The 21,052-nt window shown below is 46.6% G+C and overlaps 1 protein-coding gene across 2 annotated transcripts; it reads left to right on the top strand.

Annotated features, from left to right (window-relative positions):
* Positions 1–336: 336 nt before the first annotated feature.
* Positions 337–14,447, top strand: NAPG (NSF attachment protein gamma). 2 transcript variants are annotated; one of them, XM_007127159.4, is made up of 12 exons: positions 337–820; positions 2,384–2,451; positions 4,262–4,346; positions 5,048–5,065; positions 5,736–5,766; positions 6,729–6,838; positions 6,950–7,016; positions 7,756–7,826; positions 8,923–9,001; positions 10,598–10,677; positions 11,133–11,262; positions 12,223–14,446. In XM_007127159.4, the coding sequence occupies exons 1-12, from the start codon at positions 609–611 to the stop codon at positions 12,364–12,366; spliced, it is 1,095 nt and encodes a 364-aa protein (XP_007127221.2). In that variant the 5' UTR covers positions 337–608; the 3' UTR covers positions 12,367–14,446. The 2 variants fall into 2 exon arrangements, with proteins under 2 accessions (XP_007127221.2, XP_028335692.1); XM_028479891.2 differs by lacking the exons at positions 337–820; positions 2,384–2,451 and adding an exon at positions 2,613–2,659 and having other exon boundaries at positions 12,223–14,447.
* The last annotated feature ends 6,605 nt before the right edge of the window (positions 14,448–21,052 follow it).

Genomic DNA, 21,052 nt, shown 5'->3' with positions numbered 1-21,052 from the left:
AGGCGGGGAGGCAGGGAGATTGTGTTGGAGTTCTGAAGGGAAGTGGGTGTGGACAGCCATCCCAGCGAGTGGAAGCGTTATCTGACCGGGAAAATGTACAGTCGCTCAGCAGCCCAGAGGCCTCCTGGATGTTTGTGAGCATTCGAGTAACGAGTCATGTCAGCAGCCGCTTTGTTTTCCTCCAGCCCCCTTCACCTGCTCTGAGCAGTTCCGGAGTCGGTGGAAAGCTGGGGTTTCCCCAAACAAGGAGAAAAGATGCACAGAGAACACGGGGTGTTTCGGAGACACGCAGATGAGAAGCTAAAATGATGGAGCACGGAACCCACGCTGGGTAAAGAGGGACGGGTGAACGGGGGGAGAGGGACGGCAAAAAGCGGGAGTTCTGTTGAAGGTGAACAGTTATCGAATTATCGGAGCTAGAGTTCGGTCTGTCGCACTCCCTGCCGACCTGCCGGTGGTTACAACAGCGCCTGACACATACCAGGTGCTCAACAAAACTGCGTTCCACTGACGAATGGAATCGCGAAGCCGCTTCACTACCCACCGCGCCTGCGCACTGAGCCACGCGTGCGGCCAGCCCGGGCGCTCTGCGCCTGCGCAACATCTGCATGGCGCCTGCGCAGCTCCTGGGCCGCTTCGCTGCACTAGGTTTGAGCCCTGCGGGCCCCGGTGGCGCGGCTGCGGCGCAGTACCAGCCTCCTCCTCGGCGTTCCCACGCCCATTCGGCGGGCTCTCGGTTTCCACGTCAGGGCCGCGCAGCGGAGATGGCGGCTCAGAAGATAAACGAGGGTCTGGAGCACCTGGCCAAAGCAGAGAAATAGTGAGTGAGAGGCCCAGCGTGGCCCTGGGTAGGCGCCTGGACCGGGCCCCTCCGAGGCCGGTCTGAGTCAGCACCGGGTGGGGGGTGCTGGGGCGGGGCCGGGCCGGGCGGGCGTGGTGGGGCCGCCGCGCCCCGGAAACGCTGTCGTCGGACGTCGGAAGTCGTCTTACCTCGGGCCGTGAGGGAGCCGGTGTTGTCGCGGGCTTGGCTCTCCGCGTCGGCAGTCGGGATGCCGGTGCTTCCCGGCGCGTTGGGCGGCTTCCAGGCCCAACTATATTTAAAAACCTTTAGCTTTTCCCATGTGTGTGTAGCACATAAGACAATTGAGAGATTGTATCTTGTTTTTGGTGGGATTTTTAAAAATTATGTTAAGATACAGAATATAATGAGGGCTTTGGGGTAGAGGTGGTGGATTAGAATTTTGCTTTATTGCAGTACTTCCTCAGTTGGTGGATTAGAGTAGACAGGTTGCAATTTAAGGATTTTATTTTTCCGAACAATAATGTTTTTGGTAAGCTTGAGAATTGTTTCCAAATTTGAATCTTATAATATTACACAAACACAAATGTTAAATAAATTTAATTGGCAAAAAATTCAAAGGAACAAAATGAAGGGTGTACTTCTGCAGGCTCTGGGGCTTCCCTGTCTCTCAGTTAAGGTGCTCCCCTGATTCTTTGGAAGGTAACACTGTTACATGTAAGCAGGCTTTCACTAACTGAATTCAAATGTAGAATTTAAGATGGTGTTTATTTAGCAGTTCTTACGCACACCCAAGTTTGACAATGTGAAATTAGCATCAAATTTTAAAAAGAGGTGTTTCAGAAAGGGCAAATTAGATAAGGACTCAATTGATTGTCCTTTGGTGGGGCGTCTGAGATGCCGTGTGATCCTGGGATCCTGGAAAGCAGTTGGTCGTGCTTTCCCGTCATCCGGTCTCTGGTTGTCCTTCCTGTTCACTGGTGGCTAACTGCAGCCTTCTTTGTTGATTCCCTGTGTCTCTCTGAGTGTTTGGTTCTGTAGTCTTTCTGGCCTCTCTCTCCAGTCTCCCTGTGGGTCTTCACGGGTGTGACACGTGCTGATGACTGTGGTAATCTCCGGCCTCTCCTGAGCTGCAGTCTCACGAGTCCACCTGCTTATTGCTGTGCTTCAGCCCACCTCAAGCTGTAGTGCGTCTCAGGGCTTGTTACACCCTGGATTGCTGCTGCTGCCCCTCCCGGGGTTCTGGTTCAGCAGGGCTGGACTGGGGCTCAGCACTTCATACATTTCTAGCGCACTTCTGGGTGATGCTGCTCATCTGGGGATCAGGCCTTGAGAACCTCCACTCCCTTTGGATGCTATACAGACATTTCAAAAGGGGGAAACCATGTCTATGATAGTGGGAGGGAAAGTGGTGAGGTTGTGTATAATTGTCAGTAAGTTTGGATGGAGGTGGGCGAGATGGGCACTGTGTACCTGATGGTCCCCCCCCTCCTTTTTAATGACCTACAAGCTCCTTATAAGCAGGGTTCTGACTTAGGAATGTGGTTGGTAACTTCTGTTAAATGTGTCTGTCTTTCATTTTAGCCTGAAAACTGGTTTTTTAAAATGGAAGCCAGATTATGACAGTGCTGCTTCTGAGTATGGAAAAGCAGGTACGTGTGACTGTAGCCCTGTCCCTGCAGTGTGTGATCTTGAAGCAGGCTGGTAACTTCATCTCGGCATAGTTCTCACTCTTAATGCTTCCTATATAGTATTTGCATTGTTAAACCCTGCGCTTTTCCACTTCTTGTTTTCAGATGTCTTGAGTTCTGAGCTGTAGACCCAGCCGCCTCTCCCTCTCGCACCAGTGCAGATGGCACGGTGGGTGCCCCTGCAGGCTTTTTTTTTTTTTTTTTTTTTTGCGGTACACGGGCCTCTTACTGTTGTGGCCTCTCCCGTTGCGGAGCACAGGCTCCGGACGCGCAGGCTCAGCGGCCATGGCTCACGGGCCCAGCCGCTCCGCGGCATGTGGGATCTTCCCGGACCGGGGCACGAACCGGTGTCCCCTGCATCGGCAGGCGGACTATCAACCACTGCGCCACCAGGGAAGCCCCCCTGCAGGCTTTTAACATCGTTTATATGTTCTTGAACTTCACTCAGTTCATACTACTTCTGGGAGTTTGGTCATATTTTTTACTACCTATTATTGAATAAAAATTTTTCTCGTTGGCTTTTTAAAACCTTAGGCTTATCTTCCGCAGTTCTGCACACTGAGCGTGTTTGGCTCTTGCTCTTGATGACCCTCCCGTGGAGATGCACTGATACGTGTTCATGAAGAGTTAAGCTCATATGCATGTTTTATTGCCTTTATCTGCATATGAGATAAAAACAACCTGAAATTTGCAGCAGAAAGGGAATTTATTAAAAATTTAGCATTTTAAGTTATGGAATGATAGTTTTCAGCATATCCGTGATTATTTTGGATATAAAGCATAATACGATTTTGAAATACCCTGGACACATTTTACTGTGTGTTTCAGCAGTAGCCCTGATCACATTTGTTAGCCTTGCATAGAAATCACCTAGGAAATGTGCTTTTGGCACAACATTTTGCAAGTATCCCCCATGCGGGAAATTTAACAGAGTTGTTATGTATGTTTCTGTGACCATGAGCTGCTTTTGGAAATGAATATTTCAAGTCACGTTTTCCCATTAAAACATCTTTTGTTTATTTTCTTTAAGGGGTTATGCAAGATACATTTCATAAGTAAATTTTTCAAAGAGCAAAATGTAGAAATGCAGGGACGAAAATAGTTTGTCATTTGTTTATTTTCTACATTTTATTAAATGTAATTTTAAGAGTGTGTTTTTAACAATATTTTCTTAAAGCAGTATCCTTTTCATTTATTTGTAAGCAACACTTTGTAAGTTTTCCAAAGTCTGTATGATCATATTTAAAGATTGTGCCAAAAAGGAAGATTTATTATAAAAATATTGAGTGTGTTTATTGGACTTCAGTTTCAGAATAATTTAAAAGGTAGAATAAGCCATAACTAAAGCACTGTGTCTATTATTAAATGTGAAACTGGTGAGGTAAGGTGCTGTTTTAGTGACAGTGCCTGTAGTTTGGGTGGGTTGGTTTGACTGATGCCATTTAAGGTTCCCAAAGCTTAGATGGTGGCGTTAGAAAGACTTGGGCTTGAGTGGAAGGAGCACTGATTTATTGCCAATAGTGTACAATTAAGAAAAAAAAAAACCTTTTGAAAATACTTGTAAGTTATTGATAATCAAAAAAGTTGTGAGAAAATGGCTTAGAAAAAAGTGGTATTTATAGTTTTATGAAATTTCCTAAGTATTTGATTAAAATAAGTGTTAAGTTTATTTTCTGATACTTCACATGTCATGTACATTTTGGTAAGGATTCATTTGAGGTTTCTTTAAATGATGGAAATAGACAGTCTGTATTTTTTTTCTCTCTTTCAGCTGTTGCTTTTAAAAATGCCAAACAGTTTGAACAAGCAAAAGATGCCTGCCTGAGAGAAGCTGTCGCCCACGAGAATAACAGGGCGTATCTTTTCAGCCTTTAGAGATTGTTATAAATTTGCTGCATGTGGAGTACGGTGCTATTAAATTAGAAGCCACTTAGAAAAATACTGCATGTCTAAACTCTGAAAGTGCATTTATAGAGACTTGATCATAAGGTGCACACTGTTTTGCAGACCTGCGTTTGAGAGTTTATTTCTGTTGTTTCTGGATTTGCTTGATGATGGTTTTACTTGGGATGAAGTGAGGGAGATATAGAGACAGGTGCTGAAAAATGAAGAAGTGGCACGTGTATTAGAGACATGTTAACTGCTCTATAAACATTTTAAAAATGTAGTCTTCCTCCAGTATTTGAAATAAAATTTTTAAGTAGTTTTTAACAAATTTTCCTGAGGTATTTTATAATCTTATCAACTAAAAAATGTTTGTTTTATTTCACTTGCAGGTTATGGATATAATAACCTTGCATTTTAGTAAAACTTCAAGTTAATGCATAATAGAAGTAGCTTAAAAATCGATGTGGTGTTTTGTCAGTGTTTTTGTGAATTACGTAGTTTTTAGGAGACAGCTACAGGCGATAAATTTTTCTTCTTTTCCTGATTTGTAGGGTTCGTCTTTTCGAACAAACTGGGGCAGTTAACCTTGTTTTTTAAATAGCAGATCTTTAGAAACTATTGATTTGCTTTTTTTTTTTTCCTTAATTTTGACTTTGTTACATCTATTCAGTCTTTTTCATGCTGCCAAGTAAGTAAATATTCTCCGTGTGTTCATGTATTTGTAGATTATTATGTTTTAAATGTTGCTTTCTCTTAGGTCAGTAAATATTTCCTAAGTTATAAATTCAGAAATAGTGAATTAATTTGTATTGATTTAAATAAAATAGTCATTTCCATTTGTTTCAGTCTTCACCTGAACCTTAAAAATGAAGTCACTCCTAAGATAATTCAGTGTTTAAGTTAAATCACTGTCATATTTACAGGACCATTTTGTTCAATAACCTATGAAAAAACAAGTTAGAATCTCTTTTTTTCCCTCTTTCTTAATAGTTAATGGTGCCTGTGGAGAGAAGCAGGAAGCTTTCTTTTGCTTTGGTGGAGAAAAACACTTACTTGTTTCAAAACTTGGATTTAGGTTTGTCAAGTAAAATAGGAAGTCATTTAACCTCTCTGACCTTTACTTAACTTTGCATCTGCAAAGTGAAATCCCTTTACCTCAGACGTCTGTTGTTTCCAAGGCATTATTGCCCAGGTAAATAACAGGAAGAAAAATTATGTTGTGTTGTAATGAGAGCCTAAAGTAAGTATGTGTTGTCTGAGCCAGTTTTAATTGATGGAGCTTCTCATGTCTGTGGTAGAAAGTTTCTCTTCCCCCATCTCATCAAGATCTCATCCAAGAACTTATATTCTCTCTGCAGAGCTTATGAACAAGCTGGCATGATGCTGAAGGTCAGTACCGTTGTGTCACAGCTGCTCCGTAGGTAAAATGAGTTATAGTTTGAAGTCCCCATAAGAACAAGATCAGCAAGTTTTGTATCCTAAAGAATTTGTCAACTTAGTGAAGGACAGATTTGAAAACAACCTATGCGAGGTCAGCACGGAGATACAGTATGTCATCCCTAAATAGATAATACCTATAATCTTTACATCTAGCTTTTACATGATTTTTCTTCAGTTTTTAAAAAAAGTTTTGAATTGGAGATATTAGACATAAGGAGCACATGATGCTGAGACTTGGAGTTTGCTTATAAGATATGTAGGGTTACTCTGTTGGTGGTGCTCAGAGTAAGAGGGCTGCAAGCGCAGGTGAACGCAGGGCTTGCTGAGATGGAGGAGGCCGGCCTGGGCATGCAGGGAGTGGGGAGAAACAGCCCCAGGAGGAGGCCGGCTGCTGCACAGCCCCGCTCGCCAGTGCCATGTGGGGTGCAAGCCTGCGGATGCCGTAGCCTATGACATGTTTAAAATACGAAGCCACAGAACAGACCTCCTGTGAAAGTATCTGATTTTAAGATATGGAGGGTTGAAGCAGGCCATCCTTGGAAATGACACACAGCCCTTGGGCTGCCAGTTTGCAGCCTTTGGCACAGGCCTTGTATGTAGTAGGGACTCATAAGTATTCCGGGAATTGTAAATGCCTAGAAAACCGTGAAGAGCAAGTGTTTTGGTTTCTACTATGTGTGTAATTTCCCTGAAACTCTGTGAAGGGATGAACTCTGCAGAAATCAACTGATGCGTTTTTGGTTTAGCTAAATGAAGCTTGATGGAGAGAGTGACCGTGTGAACGCATTTCATTTTCAATATATTTATTATTGTATTATGTTTTGGGTCCTTTGCTTTCTTGAATTTCAGATTGTTAACTCTGTATTTAAGTTGATGCACTTACTGGTCCGTGCCGTATCGTTTGCCTAAAGGAGATGCAAAAACTCCCGGAGGCTGTTCAGCTGATTGAGAAAGCCAGCATGATGTACCTGGAGAACGGCACCCCAGACACAGCAGCCATGGCCTTGGAGCGGGCCGGAAAGTGAGTGTGTGGACACAGGTCTCTGCGTGGAAGTCTTTTTGTTTTAATAAAGTCCTTCGAAAAACAAGTTCTCTATTTCTCATGTAAGTCAGATTTTCTTGTCTAATTTAGGCTTATAGAAAACGTGGATCCAGAAAAGGCTGTGCAGTTATATCAGCAGACAGCTAATGTGTTTGAAGTAAGTTTGAATTTTTTTTTCTTTGAGTATATAGAATTTTATGTTTATGATATATAGGAAAACAGAGAAATGCAGTGGCTACTTTGAAAACTTTTCTGTGCTCACAGCTGAACTCTTGTTTTCTTCTGTTAGTAGTGAGATGGCTTAGCAGCTTTGGAGGAATTCCCACCCCCACCCCACCCCCCTGATCCAGTGCTATTACCTTTTTTTTTTTTTTAAGATTTATTTATTATTTATTTTATTTATTTTTGGCTGCATCGGGTCTTAGTTGTGGTGTGCGGGATCTTTCGTGGCGGCGCGGGCTCTTCGTTGTGGCACATGGGCTTTCTCTCTCTCGTTGTGGCGTGCAGTCTCCAGGGCGCCTGGGCTCTGTAGTTGTGGCGTGTGGGCTTAGTTGCCCCACGGCTTGTGGGATCTTAGTTCCCTGACCAGGGTTCGAACCCACGTCCCCGGCATTGTAAGGCGGATTCTTTACCACTGGACCACCAGGGAAGTCCCTGTCATTGATTTTTAATTTAATTCTATTATTGTCTGAGAATATAGTTTATATACTGTCAATTCTTTAAAGTTTGTTAAGGTCTGTTTTAATGATCCAGAATATGATCTAAAGGCGGATTCTTTACCACTGGACCACCAGGGAAGTCCCCGGTGCCATTACTTTTTTGTCAGAAATTGTTAGGGGAAGAAAAAGATTCCTACTTTAAAGCAGCCAACACTCTCTTCTCTTGGATTCCTGCAGAATGAAGAACGCTTACGACAGGCAGTTGAATTACTAGGAAAGGCCTCCAGGCTGCTGGTGCGAGGGCGCAGGTATGTGTCATAGAGCTGTGCTCCTGTGTCCCTGTGACCTTCTGGCCACAGGGACAGGCTTGTTAATCTTTTTGGTGTAACCATGGGCACACCAGGCTACAAGACAGCAGCACGTTGGATTAAATATTGAAAGATCTGCCGCTTCTCTATAAAGTGTCATCCCAAAATGTATTGTGCGTTGTGCTCTTGTTGGCTAAGACCTGACTCAGCAACTTGGGAGGGAGCAGTTGTCTTGTTCTGTTGTCTGGGTGGGTGGTGATGCCTCTCAAGGACAAGTGTCCGTATGAGCTAAGTGACAAGATGCCCTAAGTGCTCACCCAGGAAAATTGACAGGTTCTTGACAGCCAAATAGCGTCATCAGACAGGGTACTGATTTTTTTCTCCTTCACACTTAGGACCTATGGCACGAATAGCCGGACCCCAGAAACCTAGAATCCTATGGATTTTCCTTTTGTGTTTTATTTCAATTTAAGCTTAGTAAACAGTCTACCTTATTAATAAAATTCTGCAAAGGAAAATATGTGAGGGTAGATGGAAGAAGACTGTTGAGGGTCAGAGTGGCGAGGACTTTTTCTCGCCTCTCCCTGTCTGCTCCCCTGCTGCGCGTTCTGGCCCCAGGAGCTGGTGGGGCTCATGAAGCCCGCGGTGGGCGTGTGAGGGCACGGTGGGGGTCCTGGTTCCGGGGAGCAAGTGCTCTTGGGACGTCTGCACGGCCTTTCAGTGAGGGAAAGGGATCCGCGGTGATTGAGTCAGGGCTGGGCTCCGGCACTTCTCACAGACGCTCACAAAGCGGTTTGTTGGACTTGATGGGTGCTCATTAATGGATGGTCCTTACCAGACCTAAAACTCCGCATATGAAGCGGCCTGTCCTTGAGTTCTTTCGCTCTCTCTGCTTGGTGTCTAGAAGGGCGAGTCTGACATTTAGAAGGCAAGCCGGGTGAGCAGAGCTTACGGAAACACGGGTTATGGAGCGGTTGTTAACAGTGCCTGATGTGGTCTTTATTTCTCTAAAATCTATAACATCAAGTACAGTATAGGACCTCTGCTGTGGATCACTTAGACCCACCTTGTTCTGCATTTCTTGTTTTGTCTTTAGGTTTGACGAGGCGGCACTCTCTATTCAGAAAGAAAAAAATATTTATAAGGAAATTGAGAATTATCCAACTTGTTATAAGGTATGCTTTGAAAGTGCTTATATTTGGCTTTTCCTTAGATCATTTTTCATATTGGTGTAACTGTGTACCTAAGACCGGGTTCCCTGAATGTTTGTTTATTTTTAAAATAATACCTTATGGGCCTCTATTTTTGGCCAAGATGGAGTAGGCCCACTCTCACCTCTCTCCTGATCACAGCTAACACTGCTGGGCAAAACACAGCAGGCTGTACCCCTCGGACCCCGAAAAGTGAGCAGCCAAGAGGGCTGGAGGGCAGGGAGCACAGGGCAGCTTTCCTCCCCGAGGGCCCCCCGCCGCATCTTTCTAACCAGTGGGGCTGAGAGAAGAGGCCCCACGTTTCCTGCTCCTTCTCCCTCGGCTCCTCTGAGGCTGAACCCTAGTCATGGAGTTACAGCTGGGACGGTGGTGCAGGTGGATGAAACAGTCTGCACCAGCCGGAGGAGCTGGGAAGATGGGCTCAGAGAGCAAGGAGAAGAGCCTAGAGAGGAGGGCTGGAAGTGGGCCCTCCCCGCCCCCACCCCGAGTACACGCACATGCACGTGTGGCTGTGAGTGTGGGGGGGGGCACTCCAGCTGCGTGTGCAGGGCACACCCAGAGCAGCGGAGCAGGTGGCTGAACTAAGACTAGAGCCACTGCCCAGAAAGCAGACAGAACATGCAGCCTGAGCCCGAGATCGTGGGAGGGTCCTGCAGTGTCCAGGGGACAGTCCCAAGTGACTCAACATAGAACGAGTCAGGAAAGTGTGACCGTTGTCAGGAGAAAGGACCACAGAGGTGACCCAGATGTTGGAGTCACCAGGTCAGGACCAGGAAGCAGCTGTCACAGCTGCTCCGTGTGGCAGAGGTGAACATGGGTGAAATAATGGACTAAAGGACTGATTTTTATTTTTTTAATAGAAACTATAAATGAACTAAATGAGAATTTTAGAACTGAAAAAGCAGTGTCTGAAATAAAATACCGGATGGGCCTAATCTGAAAACGGAGATGACAAAAGATCAATAAAAGTCATCTGAAAAAGTAGATATAAAAAAGATTGAAAAATAGTTCATGAAGAGCTGTTTTGCCGATAAGATCTTATCAGTTGTGTCTGTGGTCTCAGTCCTGTTGTTGGCTTATAAATAATAGTGTCTATTTTTGTTACATGAAGTTTCCATTCATTTATCTTTTCCTCGTATCTCTTGAAGAATTCCAAAGTAGAATTGCAGAGTTATGCCCCCCGCTTCTTGTTCCGTTTTCAAGATGAAACCTATGTAGGCATTTAGAAGAAATTTTCTGTAAATTGTGCGGTGGCTGTGTTCTGGGGCTTTGTTTCTCCAAGTGTGGTCCTCAAACTGGCGGGACCACGACCACCTGGGAGCCAGTGAGGAGCAGTGGACTCTCAGGCTTCCCCGCCACCAGCTCCGCTGTCTCCAGCAAGACCCCCAGCTGGGGTGTGCGCATTGGAGTTTGAGGTGTGCTCTTCTGGGGTGTTCTCCCCCCAGTGTCCTGTGGAGGTGGCTGCAGAATTCACGAGTCTCTCCAGGTGCAAATTCCAGGTGTCAGGAAATTGATTTCTGCAGCGATATGATCTTGGCCTAATCACCTCTTTTGTTTTAGAAAACAATTGCCCAAGTCTTAGTGCATCTGCACAGAAACGACTACGTGGCCGCAGAGCGCTGCGTCCGGGAGAGCTACAGGTAAGACCCGCCAGTGCACGGCTGCTTCTCCACCCCAGCTCACTGCCTAAATAGGCAGTCCTGGCTGTGGAACGGGGTTTTTGTTTTCTGTTTTTGTTTTTAATAAAGTTCAGAGCAATATGAGTGCGTGGCTAGCATTTCAGCTTTTGCAGCAGGATTTTTATGAGTTGTGTTCTTTCCTGTGTTTTTCTCCTGGGGGCTTCTGTGGAAGTGAGTGACTTGAGTGATTTTGTGATATTTGCCATCTAAGAAAAAAAAAACAAGAGAAAGAAAAGTCTTCGGGTTGTATGTTACAGGAAGATCAGGCTATAAGGGGTTTTCTCCTTGGCAATGTAAACCGAACAGCCTGAGGCCAGGCACCCAGGCTCCGGGGCTCGGGGTTCTCTGCTGTCGGCTGTCCGGTGCAGGTGGGTGCACCGAGGGCCGGGCGCAGATGTGCCGTGTGCTCCCCGCAGCATCCCTGGCTTCAACGGCAGTGAGGACTGCACCGCCCTGGAGCAGCTGCTTGAGGGCTACGACCAGCAGGACCAGGACCAGGTGTCCGAGGTCTGCAACTCGCCCCTGTTCAAGTACATGGACAATGACGTGAGTGCCTCCTCTCGGCCCTAATTCCCTCTCCCGTGGGCTCGTGAGGTTACTCCGTCTGCGGTTTGCCTGGAGCTGCTGCTCAAAGAGGAGGCTCACGACGGGTGCACGTTGCCTGGCTGGCCGGCTGCCGGGTGGGTTTGCCGTGGGCGACACCCGCTCCTCCTCCGTCTGCTGGCCTCCCTCCAGGGTGCTGGGTTGAGCGAGTTTCTCTCAGGCTCACGGTCTCATGGCCCATGGTGTGGTGGCCTTTGGGGGTCGGCAGGCCTGTTGGAATCCCACTTCTGAGAGCACCCGCTGTGTGGTGCAGGGTGGTGGCTGACGGTCTGAAGCTCAGTTAACTCCTCTGTAAATGTGGGGCAGCTGGTCCCCATCTTGCTGCCTGTGGTGACAAGTGGATGAGTCGGGTGAGGGGCCCATCCCACCACGGTGGGACGCTAGCTGTGACCCAGGCTTCTCTTCTTCCCAGTTTCCCTGTTTCATGAGCGCCTGCTCATTGGATTTGGTCTGGCGGGTTTAGTCTTGTGATGGTATCAGATCAGTGTAAGACCTTGGTGGGGTTTTTTTGTTTTCTTTGTTTTTTTTAATAAAATGATGTACTTAGAGGAACCAGTGTTTTTCTAGGTAAATTCTGGCATCAGCTTTTGTAAGTTTGTGTTTTCAACACTGACTCAGCAGATGGTTATTTCGTAAGGACCAGAAGTGTCCCTCAGCTCGTGTGTCTGGTTATCTGATTCCTAAGTGTGCCGTAGAATTGAGGTTTTCCTTGTCGTGCCCCTGCCCCACCCTGGTCACAAGCCCTGATGGTTGAGCAGCGTTGGGTTTTGTGGTGGTCTTTCCGTCTGAGTGGTATCCGGGGTTTTAGGGGGCGGAGAGCAGGCTCGTCTCACAGGTGACTCCGGGGAGGCGTCGCGGGTCAGGCCTGAGTGTCCAGTCTGAGCAGTGCTTTGTCGTTGACAGTACGCGAAGCTGGGCCTGAGCCTGCTGGTCCCAGGAGGGGGAGTCAAGAAGAAGGCGGCGGCCCCCCCGCAGGCCACGCCCGAAGGCCACGCCGCCCCCGCCACTGAGGACGAGGAGGACGAGTATGCAGGGGGGCTGTGCTAGGCGCTCGTCCCCTCACAGACCCCGCATGGCCCGGACGTCGCCGCATGGTCCGGGGGGCGGCCAGACCTCACGCCATCCTGGCTCTGATGCTGATAAAGACAAACTCTTAGCTCCCGTTTCCTGGACCACCCGTCCTGCCCACTGCCTGTGAAGCATTTTTTTCTTTCCATGATAAGAGCTCTTCTCAGACACCAGCAGGCATTAACAGAGAAATGTACTGTCACATTTTAGGACAGTTGACTTTAAAATTGGCAAACCAAATTCTAGACAGATCTGTTCTAAACAAAGATAATAGGCATAGATAGTCTTAGATAGCCTTTTCTCTTGGGCTCTTGTAATTTATTGTTAGAGAAGGTTTTTTTGCATTTTATTTAATAATTGATGTTAAAAGTGATGTTTACTGGTTAAACAAAATAGTATTTTAAATATTTGTTCTGCCTTCAGAAGGAAATTTATCCCCCATGATAATCAGAGACATTTAAATTGTTCAATCTTCAGAGGCGAGATTGGGACAGGAAGCTGTTTTGAGCCTTAAGATGTTACTTATCTTAATGCAAGACGCATCTAAAGTCTCGTGTAAGTTTGAACATTTTGAAGGTGGCATATTACAGTGATTCTGTAAATGTCTTCAGTTGTTTCTGGAATATGGGTATCTTTCCACCTGAAACACATAGTGACAGTCTCTAAACCCACCAGGTTGTTGACCGACTGGGACTAATGAGGACCTTTGTCCTGAGTTCGCACAGTGTGGTGGTTTCCATCAGGCTGGGGTGCATACGTGGCTTCCCTCTGCGTCGTCCAGGGCTACGACAGGACAGCACCTTGACTCGGGAGGTGCTGTCTGTAAACCTCCTGCATGTGGCTGAAAGGCGGGGGCTGAGTTTCAAGGGCTGGGCTGCCGCTGTCTAGTGCTTCCTGGGTCTTTCCTGACGGGTCATTTTTGAGGCGTTCCTCTCCCTGTGCTCGGAGCCGTCTTCCTGTCCCCTGATTGGGAAGAGGCCCAGACACCGCGGTGCACTCTGCAGGAGACGCTGCCCGCCTGGCTTCCCGGGCTCGGATCTGCTGGCCTCCCTGGGACCCTGAGGCGGGTCATCATGAGTGGTCGCAGCCACGCCGGGCTCTGTGACGGGTTCGGGGAACGTCCTCGCGGGGCCCGTGTGCTGGGGTGGGTGGGCAGTGGATCCACGCAGTCTCTCCAGTCCCCCCGTTGCCCGCGTGGCTCTGCGGGCTGCAGCGCACTTCCAGTCACTGTTGGGAGACGCTGAGTGGTGGTCTCAGTAAAGCCATGTTTAGGCGTTTGTGGATAGTTCTGAGGCCCCGTCCTCCTGCTGTGCCCTCCAGATCCAGTCACACTTCAGGAGTCTTCTGCTGATGTGCATTTGAGCTACTTAACAATCCCTGTCAGCAGATTCGGCAACACTTAAAAGGTATTTTAGACCATTTCCTGTAGACCACATTATCCATTACAGCTTTGGAAAAAAGCTTTTATTTCTCTTTTCTTACATAGTAAACAAAAATGAGGACTGAGTCAAAGGGTCCCGTAGCAGCCGTGGGACTGGGCCTCACAGCACAGGAGGCTTGAGCTGGGGCGTCCTCCGCACCAGCCCCTTCCCGGCCTTCACGTCAGAACTCGTGTGCGGGGCGTGTGGGTGTTTGTTCTCTGACGTCACGGCTGTTCTGCGTAGTGTCTAGTGAGGAGCATCTCATTTTCCCCTCACAGAAGCCTTTATCCTGAGGGGACACTCAGAATTGGGGAACTGGTATTCACAGCAGGACGGGGTGTCTCCAGAGCTCGCGTCATCACTTTACCAAAGTGGGCGTGTGTCTGCATGAGCGTGCTCAGGGTCCCGCCGTCAGTGTTCTGTTGTGTTGTAAGTGAATCAGTCTCCAAAGTCTAGTTAATACATCAGATTTATTTGTACATATGCAGAGAATGGTATTTGTGTATGGAAACTGCTTTATTCCTCTTTTTTCCAGCTCTGATGAATAATATTAAATGTGATATGGAAATGCAGGTTATTGCTTCTATAGGAATATAATTATGAAAATAAAATCTGAAACTCTGTAAGTATGATCATTCTTTTTATTATTATTCATTTTGCTGGGCTTATTTCCCTTTTTTTCCAAAGACACATCCTCAGCTATTTACATGATCCCAGCTGTGCTGGACAAGAACAAAATTTCGTCTGTTCTTGTAAGTTGTGCCCTATGCTGGGAGTCAGTTAAGTCCCTCTGGGGGTTACTTCAAACACTTGGAGCTTTTTAAGGTGCCAGTCATCCATCTACTGTCACACTGTGCTCTCTGGCCTTGGTGAGGTGGGAGACTTCAGTACACCTTCCGAGAGAATAATTCTTTCATCGAGTTAAGTGAGATAAAGATACCCAGGAGGTAAGAAAACTGAAATGGCATTGTTTGCATTTATACTTAGTTGGCAGCTTAGTTACCAGCGGATTTACTAAAATTAATCACACGTTTATTGAGCGAGTGCTGTGTAATGCTGGCCTGTCCTCTGGGGAATGGGGATCGGTAGTAGGATTTGACACCAGGATTTGGTGGAAGTTGGAGTAAGAGGTGGAGAGAATGCAGGGGACGGAGGGGCTTGGGTGCAACGCAATTTTGGTTTCCCTCAGGACACCTTGGCGTGTTCTGAGTGGCCTTGTGGTCCCCCTGGCGTTTGTGAAGACGGGTCAGCTGGGAAAGGCAACAGAAGCCGTCGCCCTGTGTCTCCCTCTGTCCCCCCCCCCCGCCATGTTTTCATTAGGTTGGTATCAAGAAAAGGCTTAGCACCGACTTCAATTTGATACTAAATTTAAGGACATAAAAAACGTCTTGAAGGAAAAAAGGACTGAGGCAAGCATCCCTTTCGAAAAAGGAGAGCAAACCTTTTCCATCTGAGTGTTTTTTTAAATGGTCAAGGGGCCTTTGCCCATGGAAAGAACTTACATGGCTTTTAATAACAGTCAGTGGTACTGATGAAAATTCCCCTAAATAATTAGCCCCACTTACAAACTAGGTGAACTAAATCCCCTTCGAATTTAAGGTAGAACATTTTTGTGTGTGGGTGTGGTACGCGGGCCTCTCCCGTTGCGGAGCACAGGCTCCGGACGCGCAGGCTCAGCGGCCATGGCTCACGGGCCCAGCTGCTCCGTGGCATGTGGGATCCTCCCGGACCGGGGCACGAACCCGTGTCCCCTGCATCAGCAGGTGGACTCGCAACCAGTGCGCCACCAGGGAAGCCCTAAGGTAGAGCATTTTAAATTACATTTATAAATTTTTTATTTCTGATTCTCCCAAAGCTTTCAAGAGGCCTAAATAGGGCAGTTTTAAAACTTAACTTTCAAAATCTCAGTAAGCACTTAGCTAACTTGTATACGTACAGTAAATCTTGTGTGTATTGTTTGTAAATGTGAATGAATGTGACCTCCGCCAGGGGGCGCCTTGATTCTCTCCCCGGCAGCAAGTCTCCAGACGTTGAGTCAGTATTAACAAATACAGAAGCGCTCGACGGAGGTGGCTCTGTTCATTGAAGTTGGCCGGCCCCTCGTCAGGCTCTGTCACTCTGTGTTACCACTGTTTATCCAGCACCTTTCAAACCAAATGGATGTAACATTTCTAAGTCCACGGAAACGTACTGTACCTTACGGGGTGGTTTCGCCCACCCTCCACACCTCACTTAGAGGGGCTGAGTGCACCCCACACCTCAGGTTTCAAGAAGCACGTGAGGCCCTGTCCCCCCAGGATCCAGCCACGCTGTCTCGGGTGATTCCTGGCCTCCAGGTTTCCAAATGTCGGAATGTCGGAGCCAAACCATAAAGTTGCTTGAAGCTAAGATGGGCTCGGGCTGTGATTTCCCAGAGGCGATACACAGGCAGCGTCGTGGTCGGGAGAGAAGGAGAAATCAGAAACAGAGTTGGTTAGACCCGCCCTGTTGGCACGTGGAGCTTGTCCACGACGACCTGGCTCTGCTCCTCCCGAGAGCCCGTCGCCAGCCCCTCCTGGGTGGGCTTCCCGCGTGGAGCGGGGCAGCCGTCTGCCCTGAAGGCCTTGGCAGTGAGCACTGTCGCCTGCACGGCCAGTGGAGGATCCATACACCGTCAGGCCCTATTCACCCGATGAATGTGGGTTGAGTCAGAGCCATGTGGCCCCAGAGAGTGGTAGCTGTGGCCCTGCCCCTGCCCCTCATCCCGCTGGGCCCATGGACAGTGCAAGAGTCGGTCATGGGCACATATTGCTCACTGCAAATTCAAGTCAGGATGGGGACCGGGTGACAGAAGTCACTCCATCTCATGGGGGTCAGACTGACCCTGGGCACCCAGAGGAAGTGTGTCGTCTCTGAGCTGCCCAGCTCTGACCTGGGCCACTTGCCGTGCTTTTGGCAGGGGGGTGTTAATGGCATTGCACATTGCAGGTAAGCTAGCTGCCTGGCCCTTGCCCCGTAGATGCTGATAGTGCCCCCAGCATTGGGACAAATCAGCCATGTCCTTACATGCACTGGGGCGGGGTGCTGTCCCTTGTCAGGAGCCAGGACAGCGCCCCCCTGCCCCTCCCTCCGAGCACCATGTGAGGTCAGAGCAGCAGCAGCCTGGCCCCCACCCTGCTGTCCCCCGTAGCCACCTGGAACTATTAAAATGGAAATAAAAGGAAATCAAATTCATTTTTTTGGCCACACTGCCACGTCTCAGATGCTGGATGGCCCCGCGTGTCCCTGGCTCCCTGGACGGGCACGCACAGTCGCCACAGAAAGCCCCTCAGACAGCACTGCTCTGGGTGCCTGGCCTCTGTTGGTGAGTCGGAGCAGGGTGGGGGGCGACTTTGGGCAAGAATCAATCCGGACGGACGTTTCCAAATCAGTGGGTGAAGCAGGTGGTGGTTTTGTGGGTACCGGGCAGCAGGATCCAGAAGTTTATGGAGAGGCTACGGCTGCTCTTTTAATTCCACATCCCAGATCCGTAATTTCCAAAGGAAAACAGCTGGTGCCTCCAGGGAACAGACAGGAGGAAACCGCTGGTGTCACCGCAGTGAGCGGCGGGGGTGAAAATGGGAGGTGTGACAGTGCTGACTTCTGATGTTTTCTCTGGACCAGCACGGTGTCCCTGGGTTGGAATGCCTGCATCTTTGCCACCTGATGGCCCCCAGGTGCCCTGGGCTTGGCCCTCGGGGGCGGGGGGTGAGGGCATCTCCACTGAGGAAGGAGCTCTGCTTCCCTCTTTGGGGTTTTTTTTAATGGAAATTATATAAATTTTTGTTTATTTGAAAAACAAAGCACAGCCAGCAACCCCAAAAGTACAAAGAATAAAATAATTCTTTCAAATCTCATCCTTCAGAAACAAGCATTTCCTTTGTGACTGTCACTCCAGGCCTCTGTGTACAAACTGGGAAAGGGACCAGCAGATACAAATTCTTTTACAGGATGGGCTTCTACTTACTATTTTAAAATGAAAGTGTAACATTTAATCTTCATGGAATTTAGTGAAAAAGAAGGAAAACTAAAGGAATTTTTGAAATTCAGATAAGTGTTTCTTCATGAGAGAGATTCATTTCAAAAAGATTCCTCTCACGTTTAAAATACTTAGATTGTTTTTATGCCTATTTCATCTTTAGACATTTTCTGTTGATTCCCTGCTCTGGAATATGGGGAAGTTAGCACCACCTGGGGCCCTTGGATTGTTTTTTCCTAATGTGTTCTGATTTTTTTTGTTATATTATTAATTTTCCCATTTTCACGGTTTGTAACATTTACATCTTATTCTTTAACCACAATCCATCAGGTTTTTTAGTCTTAAAAACTTAGTCTTAAATTTATATTTAAATGGGTTTAGAGCCCACCAGCACCAGTTTTTAACCATTATTTTTCCTTTTTAAAAAAAAAAATGATTTTGACTCCTCCCTTGATTGGCTAAATTTCACCGTTTCTCTTTTTCCAAGAAAGGCTCATGGATTTCTTGAATTATTGCCTACATGACAGCATCTGCCTTGTGTCTTTTTACTTTATGTACAACTTGGCTAAGTAGGACACTTCTGGGTGACACCTTCCCCCCTCGGAAACTTGTTAATATTGCTTTACTCCTGGCGGTGAAAACCGCTTGGGAGGAATCTGAGCCAACCAGCCCTTCCCCTTGTGTGTACGTGGACGTTCTGCCCGATGCACCTGACTCTTCCTGTGTCCCGGGGCTCCCACCCTGGACTAAGCTGGGTGTTGATAATTCTACATGGGATTTATATATTCACGGTGCAGGCTGTAGAGTCACATGTGCCATCATTTCAGGAATATTTAATTCTAAATGAATTTATTTTCATCAAAGTAATATATGCACATAACCTAAGGGTCAAATGCACTCCGCCTACACTTCCCCAAACCCCAATCCAATTTTCTGGTGATGACCAAATTCCATTTTCTCTTTCTTTTATATATACTTCCATATTTCTAAATAACATGTTTATAATGTTCTTCCTTGGTTTTTAGATTTTAGAAAGTGTTGAATAAGTTCCTTTGGTGAAAGTTGAGATTTCTCCTAGGACTTTTTGCAGCCCCCTGCCTCAGCTAATACAATTTTGATTGATTAGTGCCTTACATTTTCATATTTTACATATATAAGTAATGTCTGTTGCTTATCAGATTTTTCCATAACTAACATAGAGGTTTTCCCTGAACACCCAAAGGCTTTCTCCGCCTTCCTTACACTGATTTTTTTTTTTTTTTCCATAGTCTTTTCTTGTCTTTCCTCCCTTCAAGAATACAACCCAGGGACTTAGTCTTATCCCCAGGGCCTAGAACCGTGCCTGGCTTGAAATCATTACACATTAAATCCTTGCTAAGTGAATAAATCGTAGAAAATAGAGAGCCACAATTATATATTCTTTCTTGTTCATCCTTTGTTTTTTCCCCAAATTAATAATTGCCTGGAATTAATCATAGCCTCACTTTTTTACTTGCCTGTATTTCTATATAATTATAATTGATCCTTTTCAAAATTCCCAAAGGGCTGTTAACCCCTCTGCACAGTCTCGGTGTTGCAGTGATACATCAGGTGGGCCCTCCTCCAGCCCCCAGCCTCCCTGGCGTCCAGCAGTGTGGGCAGCTGTGTGCAGAAGCCCTCCCCACGCAGGGGTCTCTGTGCCCCTCCCCCTCCCCGAGGGTCCCGCTTCCTGGTTCCCATCTTCCTCTTCCTTGTTTACTCCCTCATTTCAGTGGAGCACGTCTTCCAGGAATTTCCCAGAAAATGGGGCCAGAGGGACTGTTTTGAGCTGTTGGCTGTCTGCACTGTGTCACTGTCATGTTTGTGCCTTGGCTGGGACAGAGTTGTAGGCTGGAAATCCTCTTCCCTCAGGAATTCGAGAGCACTGCTCCATTACCTTCCAGCTCCATGTCCAAGTCCATTGCCAGTTTGATAGTTCTCCTCTCTCTGAAATTACCTCGGATGTGCTCTGAAAGTTCACCAGATGTGCCCTGGAGTGATTCTTTGCATTGATTATGCTGGGAAAATCTCTTCATTTCTTTATTTTTAAAAGTAATTTCCACTCTTCAGTTTTCTCTTCTTAGATTTCCTATTAGTGGTGTGTTGCACTGCCCGATTCAATCCTCTAATTTTATTACCTTTTCTCTCCTATTTTTTTTTCCTAGTTTTCATCTTTTACACATTTTCTCAATTTTATCTTTCAAACCTCCCATTCATTTCCATTTAAGGTCTCAGATTTTTAATTTGCACTGAGCTCTTCCTTCTTACCTCATTTTCTAATTGTTCCTTTTTCCACTCCTAACATAAACTATTCTTATTTCCTGAACCCAATATCATGTATTATCTTTTGGAAGATGCTGATTATCCTGCTTTTCAAATTCTGCTCCTGAGATCCATTTTGGCCTCTCTGTCTTTGTGTTGAAGGCACTCCCAAGTGTCTGGTGATTCTCTGTGACTCTTCACCTTTGAGAGGGAGGCACTAAAAGCTACCCGGGGTTGCGGGGAGGCTGTTTGTGGGCGGGGTTATGGGTGAAGGGCTGTGATGCAGGGTGATTTGTACACGTGTTTGGAAGTTTCTTTTGGGGATCCCAGGATGCTGAGGAGCTGAAGGTCTTTTCCCTGGTCCGTCGGTCCTTCCAGAGAAGACAACTCATGTTCTGTGAGCAGGTGGAAGCGGGGCCAGCGTCTCCCAGCAGCTCCTGGACTTGCACTTGTAATTCTCTCTGTTAACGTGATGAATTACAGTGACATGTTTTCTGATGTTAAACTCACTTGATCATGATGAATTTTTTTTAGTGTACTGCTGAAATGGATTTGCTGATATTTTGTTAAGGATTTCTGTGTCTGTGCTCACGAGGGCTATCTTTCTTTAAGTTCCTTATCTTGAAATGTCTTTGATGGTTTTGGTACCAGGGTAACCGTGGCCTTAGCAAATAAGCTGAAGAGCATTCCTTTCTCCTGTACTTTCTAAGAGAGTTCATGGAAGGATTGGTATTTCTTTTCAAATTTTTGCCAAAATTCAAAAATGAATTCATCTTGCCTGGAGTTTTTTTTCTGGGAAAGTTTTCAATTATGAATTCAATTTCCTTAATTGGCATAGGACTGTTCTGTTTCTTTGAAAATTTTCTTTTGAGTCGGTTTTTGCAATACATGCCTTTCATGGAATTTTTCCATTTTGTTTAAGTTGTAAAATTTATTGACCTACACTTGTTCATAATCTATAACCTCA

This window comes from Physeter macrocephalus, chromosome 19, assembly GCF_002837175.3.
Source record: "Physeter macrocephalus isolate SW-GA chromosome 19, ASM283717v5, whole genome shotgun sequence".
In the NCBI taxonomy this organism is placed as follows: domain Eukaryota; kingdom Metazoa; phylum Chordata; class Mammalia; order Artiodactyla; family Physeteridae; genus Physeter; species Physeter macrocephalus.
This window is presented reverse-complemented; position numbering and strand designations above follow the sequence as displayed.

What these genes read in the sequence shown, in the direction of transcription:
- NAPG (XM_007127159.4), top strand. Translation starts at nt 609, where the DNA reads ATGGCGCCTGCGCAGCTCCTGGGCCGCTTCGCTGCACTAGGTTTGAGC. An exon ending in CTGGCCAAAGCAGAGAAATA is followed by an intron (nt 821 to 2,383) that starts GTGAGTGAGAGG and finishes CTTTCATTTTAG; the next exon opens with CCTGAAAACTGGTTTTTTAA. An exon ending in AAGCTGGCATGATGCTGAAG is followed by an intron (nt 5,767 to 6,728) that starts GTCAGTACCGTT and finishes GTTTGCCTAAAG; the next exon opens with GAGATGCAAAAACTCCCGGA.